Here is a 25,228-nt window from a genome sequence, read left to right on the forward strand (position 1 = left end):
GTGAGGGGAGGAGTGTTTAAGGTTGAAATAGATATTAGGAGGCAAATGGAATATTCTCAGTTAAAGTGATGAAAGATGTATAAAAATTACTGCATTTGTTACATTGTGATAAAATTTGCTACATTGTGAGAAAGGTTGTTAGACAGGTCAGGTCTAGGGTAAGGAAAATAAAGACTAAACTGGGAGGGTAAAAAGCAAAGGTTGTTTTTTTTTTGTTCAAAAAAGGAAAATACTCTTAACCACAGGTGACCACAAAGAAGGAAAGACAGGAAGCAAAGAAGTAGGAAAGGAAGAATTATAAATATCATAGGAAAAATATCTGACCATATAATCGGCTATATATGTGTTCAAGTTTAGGCCTAGGTTGACCCTATATGATAGGCACTACAATCCAACACAACAAATCATCATGTATGAAACATCCAACTAATAGGGGAATGAAATGATACACAGTCTTTCACATTTGAAGGAACTTCAGTTGTTCAGGAAATATCAATTTTATTGGCTTTTTGGCTTCTTTTGTCTCCTTTTCATGCTACTTGACTTTTGGCAAGTTCACTTCGTGCAGCACTTCCAGCAAATAGGTTTTGAGACACAGTGAAAAGTACAACAGAAAAAAATGAAACAAAAATTCAAATCTACGTGTGGGTTCATGTATTCGAAACACAGGTGGGAGAAAGGAATCTTTTCATGATTCACCTTCAGGCAACGTTTTAGTATAACTATATATTTTTTTGGTATAACAATATAATATCACCATAAACATTAAATACAAAATACAAAAAAATCCACATTTATTAATTTCAACAAGAAATAATGAGACCTAAACTCAAACCCGAGAAGACAAAATTCCTCAATTTGGTCAGAAATCTTTATGAAGCTGAAATGAATTTTCACAGAAAAAAAACTTAAAGTAGAGTTCTTATTGATAATAAAGAAAATATACTTGAGTTTTGAATTTTCACATATACACCACACTTTTATCCCTTGATATCAAATAATTTTTGGAATTAGGTTTGTTAAATGTTTTTCATACCCAATTAAAATTTTTAAATCTTATTAAAATATTTTTTCTATTTCTCAATATATCTAAAAGGATTGATACAATTTTATATTCACAATGCAATTTTTAAAATCTAATTGTTCTCATCTGCTTTAAATCCCCAATTCAGCAGTCTCAATACTGTATTCTTTTTCCCCCTGAAAAATCTCAAAATAAAAAATACTGAAATATGTAACATTTCATTACATCAATTCTTTAATTTCTTAAAAATTTATCATTTAGGTTTCTTTTCTTAGTTGACTCTACGTATTTTTTTAAAAGGGTTAAAATTAATCATTTGAAAAGTTTATTCCCTTTTTAGAAGACTAAAGGTCTATATTTAACAACAGGAAAATACTCCTTTGGTAAATATAATCAAATTTCTTAAAACATTAGTTATAACATAAATTTTTAGAGCAGGCTTGTCTTCTTTAGTATGGAGATATATTCTTACAATGTTCTTACAAATCAGTGCTATTCAGAGCCATAACAGCATAATCCCTTTGGAGATGCTTTCTAAGTATACTACATGTTATATCTGATCAACATATAATATGTAACAAGAAGTTTATTACCTGATATCTTTATCTTCTCCACCTTCTTTAGAATCTGTCTAATAGTGGATTTCACTAAGCCTGGAGAGCGACCAACCCAGATTCACCTGATGTTCACCCACTTAAAATCTGCATTTTTAACAGCTAGCCTTATTTTAATCATCAAAGAAAAGCTTTCTTTGATTATATACAAACTATTAGCTGTGAAGCAGAAGACCACAGTCAGAAAATAGAGTGTCACTGGCAGAAATACCTCCACAGAGAAAACAAAACAAACTTACTGTAGTGACTCTCAAAGTGGACAAAAAGAACAGTATGACGACTCCTGACTCACTGTCCAAGCTAAAAAAGACAGGTTCACTCTACGTTTTTTGACATGCAAATTCCATAACAAAGTTCTGACATAGTGCTTCCAACTTGGAAGGGGGAAAAAGCAAATTCTTTGACCCAATATACTTAGAAATTCCTATTTGACAATAAAGCTACTTAGCAAAGATGCTGCCGTTTGGGTAAAGTGTTAATTTGTAGTATTTGCATATATACAGATATTCTTTAATTTCATCAGGCTTTTTAATATGCTTCATTAGTCACACTTTATAACTTCATTTTTAGCTTTTTGGTAAACATGTTTCCTGCTTACTAGAAATTCACCTGGTAGAAACTGCAAAATTATAGAGCTCTGTTCACTTTCAAGTAGAGACAAACTTTAGACTATAGATTGCGTTAAAGTTAGTTCAGCTCTTAACAAAATAGCTTCAAAATAGTGTTGCTTTCTGATTTCCCATATTCACTTTCTTTAAGTTTACTTACAAAATTTCATAAAGCAATTGGTCACTTATCTCATGGTTTTTACTAGTTCGAGCTAACCCCAAAATTAAAATCTGGGAAATAATCTAATATTAAAATACTAAATTCTCAACTATCCCCCCCAAATGTTTTGTAAACTGTCAAGTATTATCAAGATTATCTTACAGAAAATCAAAATCAAAGCATTAATTGAGGTTCTCCTGGATTTTACAACATAAAACCGTATTTCTTTTAGCATTAAACACCATAATTGTTATCTGCAAACACAATATATCTTAAATATTTGATTTATGAAACTTTACATACTTCTTTATCGATAAGGTACACCATAACAATTTTGACAGTCCTTTAAGCTCCTCAAAAGTGGATGCTAACTGTATCAAAAGTCTATTTCACTTGAGAGCTTTTGGATAGAAACCAGTGCGAGTCTCTTGATGACGCAGAACCAGGTGATAAAACGATGAGGACTGAAGGTTAAGTCCGTGTGAGCTCCAAGAACAGAAAGCATCCGTCTTTGAATATCAGACATTTGCTGACCTGAAGTCCAAAGTCAGACTTTAGGACATGGTATGGTGTAAGTCCTTCCAGTTCACATTCTGGTATTTTGGCACAAAATGAGGATAGGTCACAAAACCTACAGACATTTTCAAGTTGGTTTTTTAAATGTATAATACTTGAACCAATCAGAATAATGTATGGCTTATAATTATTTTGTCAGTTTAAGCAATAGGAAAAAAACACATTTTTGTTCTGTGGTGACTATTTATTGGTTAGACTTTTATTTTCCTCTTCACATTTTCGGTGACTGTTTCCCACTGGTATCATCAACCAGGTCTCTCAGCCGAGATAAATGATGCAAAGCCCTTCATTAAAAAGTATAAAATACATTACAAACCAATATTAAGTATTGAATAGGCAATGCAGACAGAAAATATGGTGATTACATTGTTTATTTTCAAAATTAGTATGAGGAATGAATTTATAGAATAACTTAGGTATCAAACTTGGAGAATTTTTCCTTCTAAAACTTTGAGATTTGAATAATTGAGGTTTAAAATAATTCATCTAAAATTCTATAAACATTTACTGTAAAAATTATATTGTAGACATTCAAGTTGTTTTGTTTTTTCAAAATTTGCCAAGTAAGATCAATAAGCAACAATAATAGGTATCATTTGTAACATATTTAAAATATTTTTTTTCATGTAATTTTCACAACAGATCTGTGAAATGATAGCTTTTCCTTTGGTATACTGTGTATATCATTTAAGAAATAAAGTACATAGTTCACATTTAACGTGTACATTCAAGATAGAAAAATTAAAAATAGCACTGAAAGATCATTTACAGTTCAAAGGAAATTGAGCGTAGAGAAAACAAATGACAATTATGTTGAATAATGGAGTATAACAACAACAACCTGGTTTTTCTCCAAAACAAAAATCTAAAATTTTGTCAGGTATCAGTGGAGAAAATTCAATCATCCTTCAAACAAAACAGGGAGAGAGAGACCCTTAACTTTCTAGTCTTCCTCTAAAAAGACTGTTCCAGTTTTTCTTCTTCCCTATCCTACAGATCCTTCAGGGCCACTCAAAAAATTTCAATCAATCAATATTTCAGATCTCTACTAAAAGACCAAGAAAAACAGAAATAATATAACAATGTGTGCAGTAATCTCTAATGGTTTATTTCTAAGGTAAGCTGAAAGGTAGTAACTACAACACCCTACTCTAACACAGATTCAATAAATGTTAAATAAATCTTTCACTTTACCCAGGATAAACAGGGAGAAAACTAGTACTGTTTCCCCAAAAATAAGACTTAGCTCGACACTCAGCTCTAACGCGTCTTTTGGAGCAAAAATTAATATAAGACCTGGTCTTACATTTATATTATATTATATTATATTATATTATATTACATTACATTACATTATTTTATATTAATTATATTATATTATACCCGATCTTATAGTAAAATAAGACTGGGTCTTATATTAATTTTTGTTCTAAAAGACACATTAGAGCTGATTGTCTGGCTAGGTCTTATTTTCAGGGAAACACAGTGTTAATTACTGCATCGTATCTATTTCTCTTTCTTGGACACTTTTATTCAAACGTAGTAAGAATCTGGATTCTGCCACCCTTTTGGCAACTTCAATTAATTTTTGAGATTTTCATCTCCATTAACTAAATGACAACTCACCCAGTTACTAAACAATCAGGGGTAAAACTAACTACACCCTATCATTTCTACATCCTACAGTAATAGCTCTTTACCTAAAGAACTATTTTCTTCCTAGAGACACATACTTATAAGAAAAAAGATAATTTGTAAATATAGTTGGAAACTCATCTTCCTTTTTCTTTTCAGGTTTGTTGTTTAACTACCTGTGATTCAAGAGAAAGAAAAGGCAAGTGACTAGAATCTCATGTTTACAACTCCAAGGACCACAGATCCTTTGGATTTAGAGGATCTATGAAACTGAACGAGGGGGAAGAAAATCCTCGTCTTTATTTTCAGTAAATGCTATCTGTAAATAGACCACAATCTATGACCTCATATGCCATAGAAATCAGAGATATTTTCATATCATACTATAGTCATTGCAGGAATCTCAAAGTTCTTTTATCCTTCCTTATACTATAGCTCAAAATTATAATAGATATTAAACCCACTGCTAGGACATATGTAATCTAAGTCTCTCCGTCTACAGTCCAAAAGTTTATATGACATAACTGACCAACTGTCAGACAACTTTAAGCCTAGTTATTCATCCACTAAATAGTGAGGTCTCACTGGTGACTCAGACATCAATTCTTTCCAATATTCCCTTTCTCTAATTGTCTGCTGATCAACATATGAAAGGTAAGTAAAAGCCCACACCATGGTTAATGTTTTTATTCAAGCTGTAAAAGGCCTTCATACAAATTATGTTTTTACAAAAGAAATTTAAAATTACCTGTATTTTAAATGTATTGTTTTACTTTAAATGGATTAATAACCACATATTACTAATCAGAAATTTATTTTAATATTTTCATAACTATAATTCAATATAACTAGTTTCCCTTCCAAATCTATGTAGTTTGTTTTATGCCTTTAAAAAACAATGTCAGGGAGAAAGGAGAGAGGAGGGGAAGGGACAGGTGTAGAATGATGGGAAGGGAAAAAAAGCTAAGTAGAAATGAAATTTCAGTCCCCCTACCTTGCTACACAATCAGCTGGCAGTTCCTTTCACTTAACCTTTCTTTACCTGCCTTACTGAAAATAAAACAATCTACTTAGAGAAGAGGCTATCAAAAGTGACTGCTATTTCAAAGATACATGTAGGGAGAAATGGAGGATAAAATTGTAGAAGGAAATTATTCTTGATTTTCTTCTCTACAAAAGTGAAAAAAACAAGCTAATGGGGAAAACATCAATTTAAGAGTCATGCTACAACACTGAGTAGTCATTTACCTTAAAAAGTGAAATAAAAGAAACTCATTTCTTATTGTGACAATTTATTGATGAGCATTAGAGTAGATACAAATCCACCCACAGAAACTCAATAATAGACTGAATATATGAAAACAATTTAAACTGTATTTTAATTTACTCATTGATATTTTGCCTTTGGTTTCCTTTCAGTACTACTATACTGACTACTCTCTTAAAATACTATTTACTGGTCTATATTCAGCTTAGTATAGTACTCAGCTATAGTACTCAGGAAGAATTGAATGAAAAACTTTTCAGAACAAACTGCCTACCACTCTATGAAGCAAAGTCTGAGTACATTAGAACAAAGAAAAATCTTTGCTTTAGGTCGTTTTGCAAGTCTGAGAGGTAATTTTCTCTCTCTCTACTATAGAATGAAGACCAGAAAATTAAGCAGGAAAAAACAACTGATAAAAAACAGCAACTTTCTAGCTATCAAGTTTCGTCTTCCAAGCATGACCTTTAATATTGAGAATTACAAAATCTTACACCTTCATTTCCAAATTATACATACAATACATCACAAAGCCAAATACAAATTATTTTTGGATGATTCTGCAATCGTCTACTATTGCTTCCCTTTATTGTATACGAGCAGTATACTGCTGCTCCTTCTTCAAACCAGCTTTGGCTGATGGCTTACATGAAATAATAAAAGATTCTAGAAAAGACCCTTGCTCAAAAACTACTATTTTTTTCATACACTTAAAGATGACAGATTTCTCTTATGGATATTTCAGTTAATAAATTTTTATTGAGGTTTTAATATATAAACGCATAAAACAAAGCTAAGTATTATAGGGATGCAGAACAATTATAGTTTTGATTCCTACTAAAAGCAAAATCCCTCTGGAAAAAATAACATTTTAAGCTGCTATCAGTCATTTATATTTCAAGTCCAATGAAGTATAGAGAACAGTTATTTTTAATGGGAGAATATAAGAAACCTGAGTGTCCAAGGGAGGAAACAGAACCCATAAGAGCTTGGAGTTTCCCAAGGGTAATGAAAGATATTTTAAAACTGCTTAGCAATCCAAACTGTTCAAAACAAAAACTGTCATTTGAGAAATGGGGAGAGACATAACAGGACTTGCACTCTAGGAAAGGTCATTAACGCAAGCACTTAAGGAATAACCTAACTTTTGAAGAAACTGAGTCTATTTATTTTAAAATACGAAAAGGTGATCATAAACCTACCCAGAACATTTTGCAGTCTAGAAAGAGGAATTCTAAGACTGAAATAACTTTAAATTGTCCTTTACAAAATCTCAATCTACAGACTGAAAATAATGAAAAAATGTACTAACATGCTTTTGTATGCCTAAACTTACGTCATGACAATACAAATGTCTTATTGATAATTTGAAATGTAATGTAAAAATCAAGTTAATATTGCTTCAGCTAATCTAACAGAATCAACGCTAAAAGCCATCTAATAAAATATGAATCTTCCTGTCTGAAAATGGCATTTTATATGTAGGCAAGACAATTGATTATCTAAACTAGACGAGTTACTACTATTAAAAAATTCTGGCAAATGGTAAAAGCACCTACAATCAGTATCAATTTTTTGGGACATTTAATTACTTAAGGCCCAGTGTTCATTTTCACCAAGAAAAATATCTTCCGGGGCTGGCCCGGTGGCTCAGGCGGTTGGAGCTCCATGCTCCTAACTCTGAAGGCTGCTGGTTCAATTCCCACATGGGCCAGTGGGCTCTCAATCAAAAGGATGCTGGTTCAACTCCTCGAGTCCCGCAAGGGATGGTGGGCTGCGCCCCCTGCAACTAGCAATGGCAACTCGACCTGGAGCTGCGCTGCACCCTCCACAACTAAGATTGAAAGGACAACAACTTGACTTGGAAAAAAGTCCTGGAAGTACACACTGTTCCCCAATAAAGTCCTGTTCCCCTTCCCCAATAAAAAAAAAATCTTTAAAAAAGAAAAAAAAAAAAGAAAAATATCTTCCAGGATATATACTTTAACAAACACATTTAAGTCTGTGATACAAGTTCAGTTTCAATGCTTTTAAAAGCAATGGAAAGCTTGAGGTCATCTACTTTAAATTTTATAGCAGAATGAGATTTTTATCCTAAATAATTAACTAAGGCTCTGCATCTACCATGTTTGCCTGAAAATAAGACCTAGCCGGACCATCAGCTCTAATGCGTCTTTTGGAGCAAAAATTATTATAAGACCCAGTCTTATTTTAATATAAAACCGCATCTTATGTAAGACAGGATCTTATATAAATTTTTGCTCCAAAAGACGCATTAGAGCTGATGGTCCGAATAGGTCTTATTTTTGGGGAAACACGGTAGTCTAAATGGATAATGCATCACTACCATTAATAAGTGTTAGCAAAACAGCTTATAGAATCAGACTGTCTGGTATGAATCCTAGTCCTACCTATTACTACCGTAGCTATCGTATTTTGTGTATAAAGCACTCCTGTGTATAATGTGCACCCACATTTTTGGCCCAAACTTTCAGGGAAAAAAGGATCTTTAATTTTAACTTTCCAAAAGATTTTCCACAATTTTTGTAAAAATATCAGCTAGATTGCTAGCTCCCGTCTACAGTGTACGAAATGTCACGCTGTTCACCCTAGGGTAATAAAGTTGGCATCACCTATCTTATCAAGTCAAGAGTCACTCTGTGAACAATACATCGCTCTTCGTTGAATTTTGTTGAATTGTTGGCCGAGATTATTTTGATTGCAAGTTTGTCGTAAGTTCAACAAAAGCTATTATTGTATTCCAGGGTATTATTTTGCATGTAGATATCATTATTGATTTCTAGAGTTACACTTTTAACTCATAAGCATAAATAAAAGAATTAAAAACGTTTACATAGATACAGAATTAGTACTACACATGTACAATGTGCATCCTTATTTTTCCCTCATAAATTTGGGGGGAAAGGTGCACAATATACACAGCAAAATACAGTCTGTAACCTTGCAAGCTACTTTATTACTTGATTGTTTTTTATTACTTGATCTGTATTATAATAGAAGTACTTAACCTCATAGGGTTAAGAGCACATGAATTACATTAAAAAACACTTAGAACACTGACACTTGGTAAATGTTCAATAAATGTTAGTTACTATAATTATTTATTGAGTCCTACTAGGTATGGGGCACTATACCCAACTACTATAGCAAACTATCCATTATTTCTACCCAGATTATAAATCAAGTGGTGAGGGAAAAATCATACAGATATATATTTTTTAAACTATGAAAACTACATGTATGTGTGTGTATGTATACGTATATACCATGACAATTACTCATAAGTTTACATGTCTAATGTTTCACTTTTTCATTGCTTCCTTAGATAACAGAATCCTAAGCAAATTCTGAAAGGACAAAAAGGTAGACATGATTTGTTTAGCCCCACTTACAGCCAAGTGAAATGGTGTTACAAAAGTGAAAAATTTTAATCTTAGCATTTCCAAAGCTCAGTACACCATCTACTGAGGGAACTTCAAATTCATACAACCAAACCTATGATACCCCTCCCTTCTGCCAATAAGGAAAGACTTGTATTCTTCCCCATTTTTTAACTTCAGATAATGTAACTAAGAAATAGTAACTAAGATTTCTGTGGAAATATGTCAAATAATATTTACAATTATTATATTTATTCTAGAGGAAATATATGAAAACACATTTCATGAACAAGTTGTTCTTCCAGGATATCCACTACAATGCTATCTCAAATTTTTGCTATTGTTGAGAAATGAAAAGAGATAATCTCTTTAGGCCATTCACATTCATTATATTTTAGATGTCTAAGGTTATCTCATTAGGTCCTAAGAACATTTTAAATAGGAAAGAGCACGTGTTTAACAGAAAACTTCAGAACTAAACAATACGTTTGAAGAAGCTTAAATATACCTACTCTATCTTTAGAATTACTTAACTCCATCCTGTAACCTTCTGATTTTAATCAAAGGGATGGCTAAAATGGATTTGTATCCATATTTTCATAAATTAGTAGAGAATACTTACTTTTGAAGTGACCTAGTAATAGGAACCATGTTTTCCTTCAATTGTAATTTGGAGAAATCATCTTCTGAAACCTATTTATTAAAAATACCAAGTACAACAAAATACTGAAAATTATATAATTATAAACTTAAATGCTATCTAATGTGATTTAAAAGAACATTAAAAAACATCATCTTCATTTCCAATGAAATAATTCTAGCAAATAATTTTCAGTGAAGCAGTAAATATTTTTATTTTCTCTCTCTTCTAAAAATACAACTACCATTTAAAAATACAACTACCATTCATCTAAATGAAACAATTGAAAGTTTTAGGATAATCTTTCAATTGTCCTAAAGTATGCTTCTAAATGTATGTCAAAAAACCAAATCTTGATTTAAAATTATGACTTTACTGAACTAGGTTATGACTCAATAATGTTTAAAAGGAAAAGAAGGATAGATTGCATGCTGTATGTTAATGTTATGATCATTAGAATATAAAGAGAAAAATTAAGAAATATAACTTAAATGAGTGGGCTATGATAGTTCCCAAGAGCTGACCTACTGATTTGTAATAAAACTGAATTTCATAAAGCTCTACTGAATAACAATAACGAAACAATAACAATAAAAACATTTATTAAGTATTTTAAGGTTTTATTTTTAAATAATTTAAGTATTGTTATTTACTTTTTATTAAGTTTTATTGTTAGTAAGTTTTTATTAGAAAATAATTATTTTAACAGTAAGGTATTTATTAAGTTTGTATCAGGTGCCAAACACTATAATAAGCACTTTACATAATTTCTCTCAATTTCTCAACAACCTCGTTTTACAGAAGAGAAAATTCAAACTTAAAGAGATACAAATATTGCACTTGCAAGTAAATGGCAGAATTAGAATTTTACAATCAGACTTGGGAGAATATGAACTCTATATTCATAAACACTGTGCTACTGTGAAGAAAATCCAACCCCTACAGTATAGCAGCCCAAAACAGAAAGATTTCCAAATTCGTAGGAAATATACAAAAATACAATGGTTTTAAGATAAAACTTTACATAATTATATTCAGAAGTCAATAAACACATGGTAACAAATTTAATTTCAGATGACAAAGGTATATGGAGACGTCTAATGTTGAAAACGTTTTCCAGATCTCCCCAATTATAAATGTTAGACTATATAAAATAGTTTTGTAAGGCATTAAAAAAAACAACTCTGACAATCCTTTCATACTGTAGTTGTATAATATTATCATATCTCAATAAGATGTTGTATTTCTAATCATAAGCTAAATAAAACAATCAATTCAGGGGTATACAACTACAGAAACCTAATAGTATTCAACTTGAGTAAAACAGTACAATTTTTCTCAATTAGGAGAAAAATAATACAATTAGAGTATGTGTTGTGTGGCACACTTATTAATATAAAAACAGATCTAACTAAAAAAGATCTAGAAAAAAAATCTTATCCCTTCACAGATTTCAATTCATAAATCACGTTTGTGCTTACTTGCTTAATTTCTCCTTTTGGCTCTGTGGTTTTATTCTGATTAAAACTTTCTTGTACTGCTTGAAGATTAAATAACATTTGTTTTAGGGCTTCAACAGGACCATGATGTTTTCCTCCAGAAAGGGTACAGTTCTAAGGTTAAAACAGATGAGTGATTAACTATCCAAATTTTAGGGGCAAAACATTGTATTTTGTATTATTTCCCCCATTATAAAATTAATGCAAAAATGAAAACAATACATGCCAATAAAGTGTTTTAAAAAATCAAAATTGGGGGTGGCCAGTTAGCTCAGCTGGTTAGAGCATGGTGCTAATAACACCAACGTTGTCAGTTTGATCCCTTGTGAACTGCGCCCTCCTTAAAAAAAAAAAAAAAAAAATCAAACTTGTATGTAACTCATCACCTCCCCTGACCCAGTCCCCAAGATGAAGTTACTTAGAGCCAATTATTATAAACAGGTTGGCATATTCTTTTTAGTCTTTGTTTGATCTTTTTTAAAAAAATGGTACGTTTACATTTGCAATCGCATCCATTTAGTATGTTTAAAATCATAGCTTTTCGGAAAGAACTGAAAGGTTCCCAGAGAGTAGATAAGCCAACGTACTTTTCAGGTGTGTAGATGAAGCTGATTATCAGCAGAGCAAGGACTAGAATTTCAAATACAGTATTCTCTGCACACTTTTAAATGTTTCCACACAGAGAATGCTGCTTTTCCACTTCTTCAAAGCTGGCCACACATTACTTGCTACCCCAAAAAACACTCATACCTCAATTATCACTGGTCTTTCCTGCATCCAAATAAGGCAATAAATAGCACTTAGCCAAAAAAAGTAGTCTGAATTCTTTTAAGAGAATCTGTAAGGGATATTTTTAACCTTTTGTTTTAAAAGCCTTATCAACCTATAATTTTTACATCTTTCAAATGAGTTGCTGTGTTCAGACAACTATCAACAAAGTGACAATTAAGCTTCTTAAGATGTCTGTAATTTAACATATTTCAGCACAGGCAGTGTAATGTGTGTACTATTTAAACTTCAAATCTAGAAGTTGTTGACTAGCATAAGAACATTAGACGTGGGCTCCCATTGATGAAGAGATTCAAGTTAAGCATAGTGGCTAAAAAGATTTTAAAGCCACTTTCCACAGCTTTATGAACAGGGTGTAAGAAACAAATGATGTGAGAATATAAAATGATGCAGCTGCTATAGAAAATACTATGGCAAACCCTCAAAAATTAAGCATAGAATTACCATGTGACCCTGCAATTCCCTTTCTGATTATATACCCAAAGAAGTAAAAGCAAAGATTCAAACAGATATTTGTATACCCATGTCATAGCAGCATTATTCACAATAGCAAAAGGTGGAAGCAACCCGTGTCCATCAGATGTCTGGATAAACGAAACACAGTATATACATACAATTCAGTCTAAGAAAGGAAGGAAATTCTGACACATGATACAACATGGATGAACCTTGAAGACACTATGCTAAGTGAAATAAGCCAGTCACAGGGGACAAATATGAATCTTCTGATATGATGCTAAGGATTGAATCGTGTCCCCAGAATTCATGTTGAAGCCCTAACCTTAAATGTGCCTGTATTTGAAGGCAGGGCTGTAAGGAGGTAATTAAGGTTAAACGAGGTCATAAGTGTGGGGCTTTGATACCATAGGATTAGTATCCTTGCAAGAAGAGAAACCTGAGAGCTTGAGGAAAGGCCATGTAAGGACACAGTGAGGAGCCAACCTAAAAAACTCCTTATGGTCTAAACTGCAACAATTTGATCAATAAATAATACTGTATTACAACCTAGAATAAAGTTATCTATGAGTCCCTCCTGATATAATAAATAAATGGGGGAGAAGGAACAACTCTTCATTACACAAGAATTTCAATTGATAATGTAGAAGACAAGATCCACCAATAGATACTAAAATCAGTGGATGAAAGTTTGAGACCATTTGTATAGTCTTAAGTAGGTCCCCTAAGATATTTACTATTACAAGGGGAAACTGTAATTTTACTACAAAACCAGTAGATACCAGGTATTCAAGATCAACAGAACAAGTTTTAACATGTTATTATAACTTTATATAAGAGGTGTGATCACAAAATACAGTGAATGTTTACGTTTTAAAAAATTTATTACAGTAAAAGATGCATTGCCATTAACCACCCCTTCAAAACATTCCCCCTTGTTTCAAACACACTTATCCCATCATTATTGCCACTTTCTGAAGCTGTTCTGGAAGTCCTCTTTTGTGAGTGTCTTTAGTTGTGTGGTCATGGCTGCCTCGATATCCTGAATAGATTCAAAACATTTACCTCCCATGGTTATTTTGACTTTGGGGAAGAGCCAGAAGTAGCCTGATGCCAAATCGGTGAATAATGTGGATGAAGTCATCCCGTAATGCTTTTGATAGAAATTGCCGTACCAGCAGCGATGTGTGACACAGGACACTGTCATGAGGGAAGATGAAACTGTTTGCCCATTTCTCAAGCCATTTTCTATGCATAACGTTTCTTAAGCGCTCTAATAGGCCCTTATAATTTTCAGAGTTCACCATAGTGTTTCTGGGTACAAACTCAGCTTGCACAATTCCATCAAGGTCAAAAAACACAATTAACATCACCTAGATGTTATATCTTGACTGATAAGCTTTTTGCGCATGAGAAGAATTGGATGATTTCCATTGAGAACTCTGAACCTTGGTTTCAGGATCATAACCATACTCGTAGACCCAAGTTTCATCTCTTGTGATGACATGTCTCAAAAAGATGGAATCTGAAGTGGCATGCTCATGTAACTCCAATGACACTAACGAATGATGTTGCTTTTGTTCCACAGTCAAAATGTGTGGAACAAATTTCGCACTCACTCATGTTCAAATCTGTTAAAATGCTTTTAATGGAACCATAAGAGATGTTCAGCTCCTCAGAAATGTCCCTAATAGTCAATCGCCTGTTTGATCATATCATTTTGCTTACTCTTTCAACATTCTCTTGGGTTTTTAATGTTGAAGGATGACCCGATCTCTCGTCTTCAATCGATTCACAACCATTACGGAATTACTCGAACCACTTGTAAACCATCTTCATGGTCACTGCAGCATCACCATAAACTAATTTTAACATTTCGTGTGTTTCTTTAGCACTTTTTTGCAGTTTAAAACAAAATTTCACGTTAATACATTGTTCATGATCAATGATTTAGAACATACTTTAAAACACACCTTCTCTCAACTATAGCTCACACCTGACTGACTGCACCAAACAAGCTGAAATTTGTCACATACTGTTACTAAGATTCAATGTGCCACTTCCCATGTTGAAGATCCCTGCCTTTCCATTGGATGGCACTCAGCAGCAACATTCACCATATTTTTTGATCACATCTCATATTATTATATTGTTGTATTAACATGTTACTATGGACTGAACGTTTGTTCCCCTAAAATTCATATGTTCAAGCCTAATCGCAATGTGATAGTATTTGGAAGAGGGGTGTTTGCGAGGCAATTAAGTTATGAGGGTGGAGCCACCATGAATGGAATTTGTGCCCTTATAAGAACAGACCAAGAGAGCTTGCTTCCTCTCTTCTGTCTGCCACATGAGAATACATGGAGAAGATGGCCATCTTCAAACTAGGAAGCAGAATCTAATCAGACCCCTTAATCTTAGACTTCTCAGCCTCCAGAACCATGAGAAATGTTTGTTGTTTAAGCCACCACCCAGTCTCTGGCATATTTATTACAGTGGCACAAACTAAGGTCAATAGTTCATGAGCCCTCTGATCTGACGCACTGAGAAGAGCATAGCATGATTTCTGCTGCATTCTTGCCAAAATGCATAAACCTCATTCTAATCATGAGAAAACTTAGGCAAACCCAAATTCAGGAATTATCTACAAAACAGCCAAGTGACCAGTACTCTTCAAAAGTGTCAAGGTCATGACAAACAAGGAAAGACAGGCATTTTAACAGACTGAAGTAGGTTACGGAGACATGACAACTAAATGTAATGTTGAATCCTGGATTGGATCCCAAAACAAGACCTTGATAGAAAAACTGGTAAAATTAGATTAAGTTTTGTGCCTAAGTTAATTCCATTTGTGATCATTATGGTGAGATGTTAACATAAGGGAAGCTGGGAGAACGGTAACAGGAACTATCTGTATCTTTTTCACAACTTTCTATATACATAAATTAAAAACAAACAAATACAAACACTCTGGTAATGAAGTTATATGTGTATGATCATGGGAAAATGGATGTGTATGAGCAAGGGGAAACGGACCAGTTATTTGGTATTTAACACTCATCCATCTCAAACCTAAAAAAAACTTCAGTAAAGTTGTTCCCCTACCAGTGCTCCTTATTTAAGTAAATAGCACCACCCAATCCTTTAGTTGCTTGGCTCAAACATCTTGGATTCATTCTTTGAATCCTCTCTAACTCCATCATAGCAGGTCTATCTTCAAAACACATCCCAAATCTAACAATTTCCATCCACCTCTAATGTACCGTTATTCCATGCCTCTACAATCCCTACCCTAAAAGACTGCAAAAGCCTCTCAACTTTTCTCCTCCTTCTCCAGCTCCTCTTAAGTCTATGCTCTGTACAGCTGCCATTTTATATTTTAAATGTAGATCTGATCATTTCATTCCTCCAGTGACTTCTCACTCAAAAATGTAGTCTTCATTCCACAGCTCACAAGACCCTACATGATCTCGCTCCTCATCACCTACCTCTTAGCATTCTTTCCCTCGTTCCTTCTGACTGAGGTACGCTGACTGGACTATTTCTTGAACATGCCAAATACATTTCTGTCTTGGGTTTCTGCACTATTACCTCTACCTGTAAAGTTATTTCCCCATGGATACTTGGCTTATTCACTCATTTTAGGTTTTTGCTCAAATATCACCTCATTAGAGGCCATTCCTGACTACCCTATCTAAAACTACCCTCATTTCTCTATCCCAATCAATTTTTCTTCATAATACTTATAGTACTCCCTTATATACTAGATGTTCTATTTTTGTTTCTCTCTCCAACTGGAATTAGGGGGTGCGGGGGCGGATGGCTCAATTAGTTAAGAGTGCGAGCTCTTAACAACAACGTTGCTGGTTCAATTCCCGCATGGGATGGTGAGCTGCGCCCCTGCAACTAGATTGAAAAACAACGACTGGACTTGCAGCTGAGCTGCGCCCTCCACAACTACATTGAGGGACAACGACTTGGAGCTGATGGGCCCTGGAAAAAACACACTGTTACCCAATAAAAATTTAAAAAAAAAAAAAAAAAAGAAGGCTGAGACAAGGATTTCCTGTCTCTTATTCACAACTGCGAATAAAATTTCTAGAATAGTGCTTGGTACTCAAATGTTTGTCAAATAAATATTTGATAATTAAGCTACATTTACCCAGCATCTGCTATAGTATCTTATATGGAGGCCTAAGGTCAGAACTATTCTGACAGCCTCAACTTTCTCTAGTAAATTTCAATGGAGGAAAAAAAGACATTTTATTAAATGTTTTAGCTAATTTTTATTTTGACTATTCATCCTCTCAAATCTTCCAGATGTTAAGATCCCAAAAGTATTATTTCAATGTTTAACACCATGGCTTATATTTCTTAATCAAATTATATATCATTAACTTTCCCATTTTAAATTATTTAAATTTATAATTCTATCTTAGCAACACAACTCTCAATAATCAACTGCCCTGTGGGAAAATATGATTTACTCTGTAATGGTCTGTTTTATATGTTTTCCAGAAAAGAAAAAAAAAAACAAAACATTGTAACAACAATTTAAACTCTCTATAAAGCTCAATCCCAGGCCCCTCTACTTTAGAATACTAAAATAAAATTATCAATAATTCTATGAGTGATGGTTTCCTAGATGTGTTGGGGAAGACGGGATTTGGGTCATTTCTTATTTCGTAGTATATAGATAACTTAGAAATTAATATCTATATATTAGTAATCTTTTAATAAGTTTACAAAAGTAACTTCACCCACCTGATTATCATTATTTAAAAAGTCTTCAGGGAACCCTTCAGCACACTTTGCACTTGAAGCTTGTTGAGGACTGTGATCAGAGTTAACAGGAACAGGAGATTTGCTAAACAGAATTTAAAATACAAGATAGCAATTAAGTTCCCAATTTATAAACATTAGACTGTTTATAACTGAATAGTTATCATTTAAATATAAATGATCTCAAAGAAAGGACCATTATAGATACGATTCATATTGATGTTGCTTGGTAACTCCCTCATCTTCTCCCTAGTTCAGATACCAAAACTAACCCTCCCCTCCTCCTTGCTTCTCCTTGAAAACTTTAAGGAAAAACTATAAAGCAATTGAAGACATTAGTTTTCAACTAAACAAATAAGCCTTCAACTATAGGCTAGGCTCCAAAAGCTCACTTGTTTGAAATAAGCAGTACATTTTCCCAATTAAACACTGTTAATTACCCAATGATAATATACAAAACCCCCACAAATTTATAAGATTTTCTACTGGGATGGCAGTTATATATGCTCTTCCACATCACAACAATAAGACAGAAATCCCTCTCCAGAACTAACACTAACATAGAGGACAGATTAGAGTGGGAAAAGAATCAATTTTGAAATTAAAACTGAGTTCAAATCCCAATCCCACTCACTATATGACCCTACATAACTTAATTATCCAAACTCCAGTGTCTACATTTGTAGTCCACTTATCTCACGGAAGTATTGCATAAATTAACTCTATGTACCTGATACGTTTAATAAGCACTCCATAAATATTAATTTCTTTCTTGATGTTCATGGGGTAGAAGGGTAGTCCCAGCAAAAGTAAGAATTTTCCCCAAACCAAAATTCTATTAGTCACAGAGAAAAAACTCATTCTATCGCTCTCTCATTTATATATCAATATGCTAATTTTTTCTTAATAATTAGCAGCATTTCATTATTGATTTGATTTGAAATTCACTATGAGTTTTTTATAGCTCCCAGTAGTCTTTTCTCCCATTCTTTACTAAAAGAGTTTAAACATCCACCCACCATCATCAAAAAAATTTACCTGATCATTGAAGGTAGGTGCTAGGTACATAGGGATTCATTATACTATTGTCCCACTTTTGTATTTGTTTGAAATTTTCCATTACAGAAACTTAAACAAACAAAAAAGGAATTATCTGGCTGTGGTTGTGTTCAATCTTTTAGTATACTACCTTGTGCATTTCCAGGTCGATTTTTATTTTTATGACAGATTGATAATAATTTGTCAATGTCACACCAAGGCCAGGTCTATTCCTTCTTCTCACAATCCATCCATCACTGATTTTATACACAAACATACCCATCCCTCTATGAATTCAACCTTCTAAAAACTACTGTCTGCAAGGTCCTGGGTCAAACCATTGATGATAATAATTACACTAGTCAAAAGTTATATTATCTAATTACAAAATACATTGAATGCATTCAAAAATTTTACTCCTAAAATGCCTGATACTATTTGCTCACCCATTTTGGTTCCAACTAAAACCAAAATATTGCAGCTGTGGTACTTTACAAATACACAAACCAACAAACAAGAAATTCAAAAAACAAGAAAGATAAAAAGAATTAAATGAGCTATAATGATTATTAACCCATTAAAAATATATATCATTGAACCAACAATTGAGAAACGAAGCTAAACAAAGAAAAAAAAATATTCTGGATTACCACCACCATTACAATTTACAAGAGATCATTCAGTAGTCAAAAACTGTCCTAGGTACCGTACATTTTCTAATCAACTGAATCCTCACAACCCCAAAGTGGAAGGAGTTGTACAAAGTCTTGTACAAAGTAGAAATTGTACAAAGTAGACATAACTTGCACAAGGTCTTAGCGAGGAAGTAACAGAACTGGGATTGCAAACCAGTTATCATAGTCAGTTCCATATTAAAAAAAAAAATTTAAAAAGACGTTCAATTGAGAGTAATCAAAAAAGAAAAATCCATGAGTTTAATAAACTCCATCTCTAACAAAATAAAAGTTTAGAAAAAAAATGATATTTTTTAATTAATAAATATCAGAACGTAAGGTAGGATACAAGGTTACCAAGAATGCATTTCTAAGGAGTCTAGAAACAATATCACTAAAAAAAAAAAAGTTTTCCTATCTAAACTCCCAATCCTTAATCCATGCTTACATTCAGTTTCTAGGTGAACACTTTTTAGATTATTCTGAGAAACTATGTCATAGGAAGGTTAAGCACACAAATGAAAACAATCTTAGGAAGTATAAAAATGTATACAATAGATCACATTAAAAAATGGACCATCATTTCAGGAAAATAATGACTAAAAGAGAAAGTAAAATATAAATGAAAAGAAATGGATAATTCTTAATATATGGAAAGATTACAGATGGAGAAGTAAAAAGAAAGTAAGAATTTCATAGCACTCCTCCATCTGCAAAATAGATGCTTTTGTTTCTAATTTCTCACATGAAACATATATCAATATTTTACAGTGCAACAAAATGAACATGTAACAAACACAAAAGTTACATAATATATCTAAGATTATGAAACATTACACCATCTTGTGGTAACAAATGAAAAAAGCAATATAAAGCAAAGCAACACTGAACACTATGTTCTATAGAATTACCATGTTATTACTATTACTTATTATTTAGTTATTTAAAAAATAAATTAGATGTTCACATATTTTTCATTTGGAAAACAGTTTTTCTGTTATAACTTACTTACAAAGTAACAGGAATATTTTCCCATGATCTCTCTGCTTCAAGTTTATCTAATGAAGAAGGACTGTCATCCTGTTTCAAAGACTTTGGTAATTCTTCAGTACAATGCTCTAGATTTCTCTTGGCCTTCAGGATAAGCAATTCAATTTTGTCACCTATTTTAAAAAACTACGTTAATTCTTTAAGAAAAAAGTAAACGCAAAGCACAGCAAAATCTCACAAAGGCAACAAGAATTAAGGTAATTCGGAATATATACATATCTATAACAGCAAACTATGTCAAAATGTGACATTTTAAACAAATAGAAGACATTTCTAGTCACAAAAGTGCAACGTAAATGAAGACCAGAGTTCAAAAAGATGTATCACCTCTGATCATTATATCAAGAATATAACATAAAAGCTCCTAGATATTATATCAAATTTACAGCATTTTTTTTTTTTGGTTTTTAAAAACAAAACAAAACAATTACCACTGAATGGCTTTTTGGATTGTCCTGGGAGAAGTGGATTCTCACATTGACACTGGCTACATGTAGAATCACATTTGTATTCATTAACTAATCCTTTATCATCACTCAAAAAATGTGAAATGTTTGAGGGTTCAAAAGAATATTCAAAACAATCTAATTTGTTCATAAGCCGAGAAGTTCTTTGTGCCTGATAACTATGTCTAGGGGAACACTGGTCTTCTTTAAATATTTTATAAGTCTTTTGACTACTTGTGTTAGGCAGCAAGTCTTGATTGTGGAGCCAGACTGGGTATTTGAACTCAGGTATACTAGTTATCCCTGAAACATTAAGGTCAGACTTCTGGCCAGTGAGCCATCTTGGGTAATTCTTTTCAAGACTGTGTTCTGAACTGTCCTTGAAAGATGTTTTCTTGGAAAAAGATAAAGATGGTTCAGAAATGCATTTATTAGTCTTACTCACAAGTTTTGGGTTTTTTAGCCTACCACATTGCTTTCCATTTATATTTGTGTATACAACTGGAGTAACTAAGTTATCCTTGCCCATGGTAGAGGGTTCTTGAAAATTTTGATTCTTTCCAGTGTTTGAGGAACTCAGTCTTCCAGTGCATTTCTTGCTTTTCTTGCTAATTCGGTGACCTGATCCAACATACGTGAAAGAAAATGATCCATCTGCTGGAAGTTTTAATAGATCATCAGTTGTTAAGCTAATGGAATCTATATCATTAATAGTCGGTTGTCTGTAAGGTATGGACGAGCCTTTTTTGTGATCAAAAGTCTCAACAGCTGAAAAACAAAGCATAGTTCTATTATCTTCCTATATCACAAAAAGAAATATTTCAAAATATTCAATAGTAAATAAGAATTAAGAATTTAAGAATCATTTTTGCTACTTCCCCTATACCTTCACTAAAGCTTTGGTTAAAAGCACAAAATGTATAGGTTGATGAAATAGGGTGTGCTTTTTCTGTTCTCACATCTCAATGTGTTTTAACCAATTTCTACATTTTTCTCTCCAACCTCTTGAATTTTTCCACATTCTTTAATTTACTGTTTCTTCAAGTTTTTTCATCTAGACATACCCAACGCACTAATGCACTCACATTAGTAATAGTCACTCAATACTGGCTCCAACACAGGAAAAAAATATGAGATTAAACTAACTGCAAAATATTTGCTTTTTTGCCTAATAACTCTGCAATAGCATTAGCACAGAGAAAAATAGATGTTCTAATTCTTCTCTTCTGGAATATAGTGCCCATATCTTTCTAAGAGTCCAATGCAAATTTTTTCCATACTAGGGCTATTCATAAGTGCTCAGTAACTGGATTATCAACAGATTCATTTTCCAAACTTGTCCTCATAGAAGCCTTATTAAGGAAAAACTCAATATTTTGTGAATATTATTGTCCCATAGAATACAGATCAGGAACACTAATACAGTCCTATCCCATTAATTAGAATTGATCAAGTATAAACTCAGAAAGGCTGAGATTCGTTTAAGGTCATTAAACTAGTTAATGAAAGCTAGAACCATCAGTTCAATGCTCTTTCCATTACACTATAATAAAGTCTTAAGGGTTAGGATCAGCCACCTGCTGATCCTAACAGGATAAATTACCATGTTTCCCCGAAAATAAGCCCTAACATGATTTTTCAGTATGACATCCTCTGAACATAAGCCCTAATGTGTCTTCTGGAGCAAAAATTAATATAAGACCCAATCTTATTTTCAGGAAAACAGGATAATAAGCTTCCCCTCCAAGGTCAAAAGGGGATCTTAACTGAAAATTCCTGAGAATCAGAGAATTGCAGAATCATTTAAGAAAAATATCCAGATCTCAGTATTATAAGTTATTTTTACCCCAAAAGAACAACAACAAAAAAGCATCTAGTTTTCCAAGATTATAACACATTTCTCAAATGCTTTAAATCTGTGGACAAAAGGATAGTAAGAATAAAAGCATACCATTGTTTGGTTTACAAATATTGTTGGAGAATTCCAGTATATCAGCAGAACAGTTATCAATGTTAATCTTTCCACTGCTCGCATCAGGATACATTCGGCTTAGATCAAAATCATCAATATAGGCCTGTAGAGCCTGAGATGCAGAACTGTACAGTTTGTCCTTATACTGAAAAGAGCCATCAGGGTTAGAGGAATTACCACCACTCAGGCTGCAGCTTGCTAAGAGAGAAGATACTGAAGATTCCCGAGAACAAACTCTGTGTTTTATATTTGATTTTGCCATGGCTTCCTCAAAATGGGTTATTTCTATTCATTTCTTTTAGAAACAACTGTAATACAAAAACAAAAGTTTAGGGTTCCAAGTAAAAGGAATAATAGCCATATGCAAAGAAATTACTAAATGTATAAACTTTTTATCATTTTCTTTAAAGAGTAAAACCTATTATCTATAAATCCTTTTTAGGCAATGCACATTATAGATTTTGTATGTTTTTTGTGAATTCCTTCACAATTGATTTAGAAAACATTTAGTGAGCATCTACTATGTGGAATTATATAGAGAAAAATTATCTGAGAATATACATGGAAATTACCAAGGGAATAGTACTCACATTTTTTTTAAGCCCTAAAAACTACTGAAGTATAGTCTTTACTTATGGTGACATATTCTATGACATCACAATACCTAACATTCCCTCATACGGAATATTTTTTAATTCATAAGCCTACTACTATGCACTGCAGATAGTAGGTGCTCAATAAATTTTTTAAGGCATCAAATGAGATATTAGAAACAAAAAGGAGTGGAGAAAAAAACCCACTTTCAATGTTGTAAATTCTAAAGTGTAACTTGAGCCAACACTTTCACCCTGGATAAGACTTGCGAGAACAAAACTATTTATCTATAAAGACACTACAAGTCATACCATAAAATGAGCTAGCAAAATGCTGTTTTCCTAAAATAACATTGTTAATATCATTTTCAGACCTTCACTTTTGGTAGTACCTCACTATTTTCAATTCTTATGTTAAACCCATTCAGCCCACCTCTCTTTTAAAGGAGACAAATAATTAGGAAATGGGTTTAATGTATTCATCTTAATGTTTTCCATTATTAAAATTAAGAGAATTTCTGTCTACCTTCACATTGCAATAGGATCTATATCTGAAAACCAAAGAGATATGATAGTGAAAAGGCACTACTTTAGTACATGACCTTCTTTTAAAACCAAATCAAATATCGCCCCAATAAATTTAATAAAAAACATGTATAAATAAGAGTGCTGGATTAAATCAGTTTTGTCCTTTCTTTACTCTCTAACGATGTTTAAATTGTGTCAAGTAAATACTGGCTGGATAATAAGTTTGACCAAATGTTTTCTCCCTTATTCAAACACAGTACAGGATACAGATTTTAATCTTACAAAACCTCAAAAACAAAAACCTAAAAGGCAAAGCTGTTGGATTACCGTTCTCAGTAAGTGGGTTATAATTGTTATTTTAACACACGAGAGGCGAAAAGAAAATCCCCAATTGCTTGAATTTTGGAGAGTTCTCAAAAGCATACGAATGTAGAAAACAGTTTAACAAGCCCCTACGCGCCCATTCATTCCCCTGCTGCCGACAGCTGCCAACGGACCCAACCTTCTAATCTACCCCCTTCTCCCACCGGATTATTCGGAAGCAAATCCCGTCGATTTTACCATTTCCTCCGTCACCGTTCGTATTCCCAACAGGAAACCCATCATTCCGAGAAGACCGTTACCCGGCCGCCAAGCGATTCCAGCCACCTTGGATTCAACACAGAGCGTCAGTGTTAAAACACCCGTGGGAGGAGCTCACGGGAACGTAACCCCACTGGGAGCGAGAACCGCGCCGCCACTTGTTAGGAACCCGCACACGCGTGCCGTCTACAGCGCGAGCAATCAGAGCCGGAGAACGAGCCCAGTCGGCGCCCGCGCCCCGCAGCATCGCGCCCCGCCCCCCCGGACACCCCTCCCTCGGGGACCCCGGAAGCCCCCGGTCAGACACACTTCTCAGAACCGTTCCTCGGGCCGCGGCAGAGCCCACGGAGTCCTCGGACGTGGGGCCCCGAAAGTGGAGCCCGCTCCCCCCCCGCCCGTCACGAGCGACGCCTCGAGCCCCCCGAGGGCCCCTCCGTCCCGCTCCGCGACCCTCCACGGCCCGGCAGCCCAACCCCCACAGCCGTCCTTTCCCACTGTAAACACGTTTCCTCGCTCAGGACAGTCCTCCCCTGGCCTGCCCGCCACGCGTCCTCCGCAGCCTTTCCCCAGAGCTGTCCGAGGATGGGACGCCCCTGGAAAACACACCCCCCTTTTCGGACCGAACTCACCAGCGAAGTCCAAAAAGCAATACAAGTGTCCACTTCCACAATCGCCGCCGAAAGCCCGGGCCTGCTACCGGACTGGAGACGCCACAAAGCATCCCCGACCTGGGCACCGCCGAGCTTCGGGTTCCGCTCGCTCGCGGCTTCCTCCGCCGTCACAGCCGAGCGCGACGCCCGCGCTGGCTTTCAAACTGACCCAACATGGCGCGGGCTTGCGGTGCGCATGCGTGACGCTCGGGCGCGGCGGGGCGAGGGGCGAGGGGCGGCGGCCGGA

The 25,228-nt window shown here is 34.2% G+C and overlaps 1 protein-coding gene across 5 annotated transcripts; it reads right to left on the minus strand.

Annotated features, from left to right (window-relative positions):
* Positions 1 to 458: 458 nt before the first annotated feature.
* LOC308509907 (lung adenoma susceptibility protein 2) lies at positions 459 to 25,168 on the minus strand. Of its 5 annotated transcripts, XM_081078445.1 has the most exons (9): positions 24,961 to 25,162; positions 24,311 to 24,397; positions 22,608 to 22,936; positions 20,642 to 21,424; positions 20,173 to 20,323; positions 17,431 to 17,533; positions 11,404 to 11,535; positions 9,905 to 9,975; positions 459 to 3,266 (listed from the first exon to the last, which is right to left on the minus strand). In XM_081078445.1, exons 3-9 carry the CDS (start codon positions 22,888 to 22,890, stop codon positions 3,194 to 3,196), a joined length of 1,596 nt encoding a protein of 531 aa, XP_080934571.1. In that variant the 5' UTR covers positions 22,891 to 22,936; positions 24,311 to 24,397; positions 24,961 to 25,162; the 3' UTR covers positions 459 to 3,193. The 5 variants fall into 5 exon arrangements, with proteins under 5 accessions (XP_080934571.1, XP_080934573.1, XP_080934575.1 ...); XM_081078447.1 differs by lacking the exons at positions 459 to 3,266; positions 9,905 to 9,975 and having other exon boundaries at positions 10,528 to 11,761; positions 24,961 to 25,168; XM_081078449.1 differs by lacking the exons at positions 459 to 3,266; positions 9,905 to 9,975; positions 11,404 to 11,535 and adding an exon at positions 13,535 to 14,510.
* Positions 25,169 to 25,228: the final 60 nt, after the last annotated feature.

This window comes from Rhinolophus hipposideros (genome assembly GCF_964194185.1).
Source record: "Rhinolophus hipposideros genome assembly, chromosome: 17".
In the NCBI taxonomy this organism is placed as follows: domain Eukaryota; kingdom Metazoa; phylum Chordata; class Mammalia; order Chiroptera; family Rhinolophidae; genus Rhinolophus; species Rhinolophus hipposideros.

What these genes read in the sequence shown, in the direction of transcription:
- LOC308509907 (XM_081078445.1), bottom strand. Translation starts at nt 22,890, where the DNA reads ATGGCAAAATCAAATATAAAACACAGAGTTTGTTCTCGGGAATCTTCA. An exon ending in TTTTAAATAATGATAATCAG is followed by an intron (nt 11,536 to 17,430) that starts GTGGGTGAAGTT and finishes TTTTAACCTTAG; the next exon opens with AACTGTACCCTTTCTGGAGG. An exon ending in ATTACTAGGTCACTTCAAAA is followed by an intron (nt 3,267 to 9,904) that starts GTAAGTATTCTC and finishes TTTTTAATGAAG; the next exon opens with GGCTTTGCATCATTTATCTC.